The sequence below is a fragment of the Cyprinodon variegatus genome, unplaced genomic scaffold (genome assembly GCF_000732505.1).
Source record: "Cyprinodon variegatus isolate N-32 unplaced genomic scaffold, C_variegatus-1.0 Scaffold50, whole genome shotgun sequence".
Lineage (NCBI taxonomy): Eukaryota > Metazoa > Chordata > Actinopteri > Cyprinodontiformes > Cyprinodontidae > Cyprinodon > Cyprinodon variegatus.
In genome coordinates, this window is record NW_015150503.1 from 1,621,166 (window position 1) to 1,623,127 (window position 1,962).

At 35.7% G+C, this 1,962-nt stretch overlaps 1 protein-coding gene across 1 annotated transcript in view; it reads right to left on the bottom strand.

Moving 5' to 3' along the window:
- Positions 1-1,812, bottom strand: part of LOC107082324 (protoheme IX farnesyltransferase, mitochondrial-like) — a 43,901-nt gene extending 42,089 nt beyond the window's left edge. Inside the window, exon 1 of the mRNA XM_015370942.1 lies at positions 1,685-1,812. Coding sequence (XP_015226428.1) covers positions 1,685-1,715 — 31 coding nt within the window. The 5' untranslated portion in view covers positions 1,716-1,812. The remainder of the gene's footprint in view (positions 1-1,684) is intronic.
- Between the last annotated feature and the right edge of the window lie 150 nt (positions 1,813-1,962).

Genomic DNA, 1,962 nt, shown 5'->3' on the forward strand with positions numbered 1-1,962 from the left:
GATATTCAGTTTTAAGGCCGTTACCGATAGGGGGCCGATTATATCGTGCATCCCTAGTTTCTTTACTTGTTACTATAAAAGCTATTTCTCTTAACATCCTTACAAGTTTTCCCTTCCACCTATCCCATTATCTCTTTGCACTGGTTTGGCAGGCAGCCAAAGAAAAAAAAAAGGCAACAAAAGGATTCGGAGCTCCTTCTACAGCTGGATGACAATGACATATCATGGAAATTAGGCAAGAGAGCATCAAGCCAGAAGGAATGCTGACAGCTAGAGTTGGCAATAACCTTAGCAACACCGCTAACAGGGTTCAAAAGTTTAAATAAGATTGGATCCAACTCATCTCTTGGCTTGAGCTTCAGGACAACCTTATGTTTTGTACATATTGAAAAAGACATAATCAGGCAGTTCATTCTGAGTTTGTGACAGAAAAAGACAGCCAATCAAAACACCAATTATTACCCCAGTTTATTTTAATAAAAAAATAATACTAATAACTGGTGCCCCTACATGTTTTCTGTATTCCTATTAAAATATTAAAAAGCCAAGCGTGCTGCCCCCTGTAATGTAATATATAATTGTGAATTTAATTTACTAAGCTGTTAACTATAGATGCTTTTTATTTTGTTTAGCTTTTTTCATTACCCTTCTCTCAACTTGACTTTTTGTCCTGCTTCTATTTTAAATATATAAAAACAAAGCTTCATTCCTTAAAGTAGTTCGTAGTAGTTTAAATTAATCATTAAAGTAGTTTGGCAATTATTATGATTTCAGATCCCCTTGAATAAATTGTACAAACGGGGGATAATGAAAATGCTCCCAACAGAAAACCTGTTTTTAATGCATATATAAATAACTTGTAGATATTTTATATCACTCTCTATATCTAATCCCTAATTAGGGCAGCTGTCACACCCTGAGTCGCACTGTGACATATGAAATATGATAGATAATGACACCTAGCCAAACCTAAAATAACCTCAGCAGCACATTTATGGTAGATAATATGTCTAACTGTAATTTACACTTTTCCTTTGGGTAAACCATGTGCAGGTCTAAAATCATTAAATTAATAATTAAATCATGAATCATTAAATTAATAAAAACTTTGTTCTTTTTTAAGTAGATGTACATATTTTCTTTTATGTGTTTTTGATGTTCTTTTATTGAGAGATTGTGTGAATCTATGAAAGGATCATTTGGGTCACGAGTTGACCCACATAAAATAGTTACTACTGTTTAATTATAAAAGTTTTATGACAATAACAACAATCCTAAAATCCAAATCTGTGTTTATTTGTGTGGATCTCTACAAGACTAAATGATCTTTGTGTAGTTATTATCTGGTTATAGCATTTTTGTTATTGCACCCCAGCCAAAGTAGCAGGTATGCTAACCTGTGTTACACCCAAAACTGTTTAGATATTCAGCATTAGCTGTAGAAGCACGGTGGTAGAGTTGAGTGGAAAAACAAAAAAACAAAACAATTTTACATAAATAGATGTCTGGCAGCCCCACAAACACACTTGTAGTCTCTATTCAAAGCTAACTCTCAACCGGGAAGCTACATGCTGAGCTAGCTTTAGCATTAGCTTCTGGGCTGCTACTGACCGACATTAAGTAATTATGTGTTTAAAGTTAACCCGTTTGCTGGCGGAACACGCAACCTTTCCTCTGCTCTTACCTGTCAGTCTGCAGCATGGTGATTTATACATGTCGAAGGAACATAGAACTGGCTTCTGGAACGACCCTTTTACAGGCAGCGGGCAGCCATCTTGACCTCCTTGCGTAAATAGAAGCACTTCCGGTATACACAGTAGTGACGACTTCCGGAATGCGATGGCAAGAAAACAAAAGACAAAACCCAGCTCAGCACAACAATTAACCTAAAAGAGAAGTCGCTAGAGTTTAGTACGGAAGAGGATTAAGGCCACTGAAAAAAAAAAAAACAAAGTTAACTGA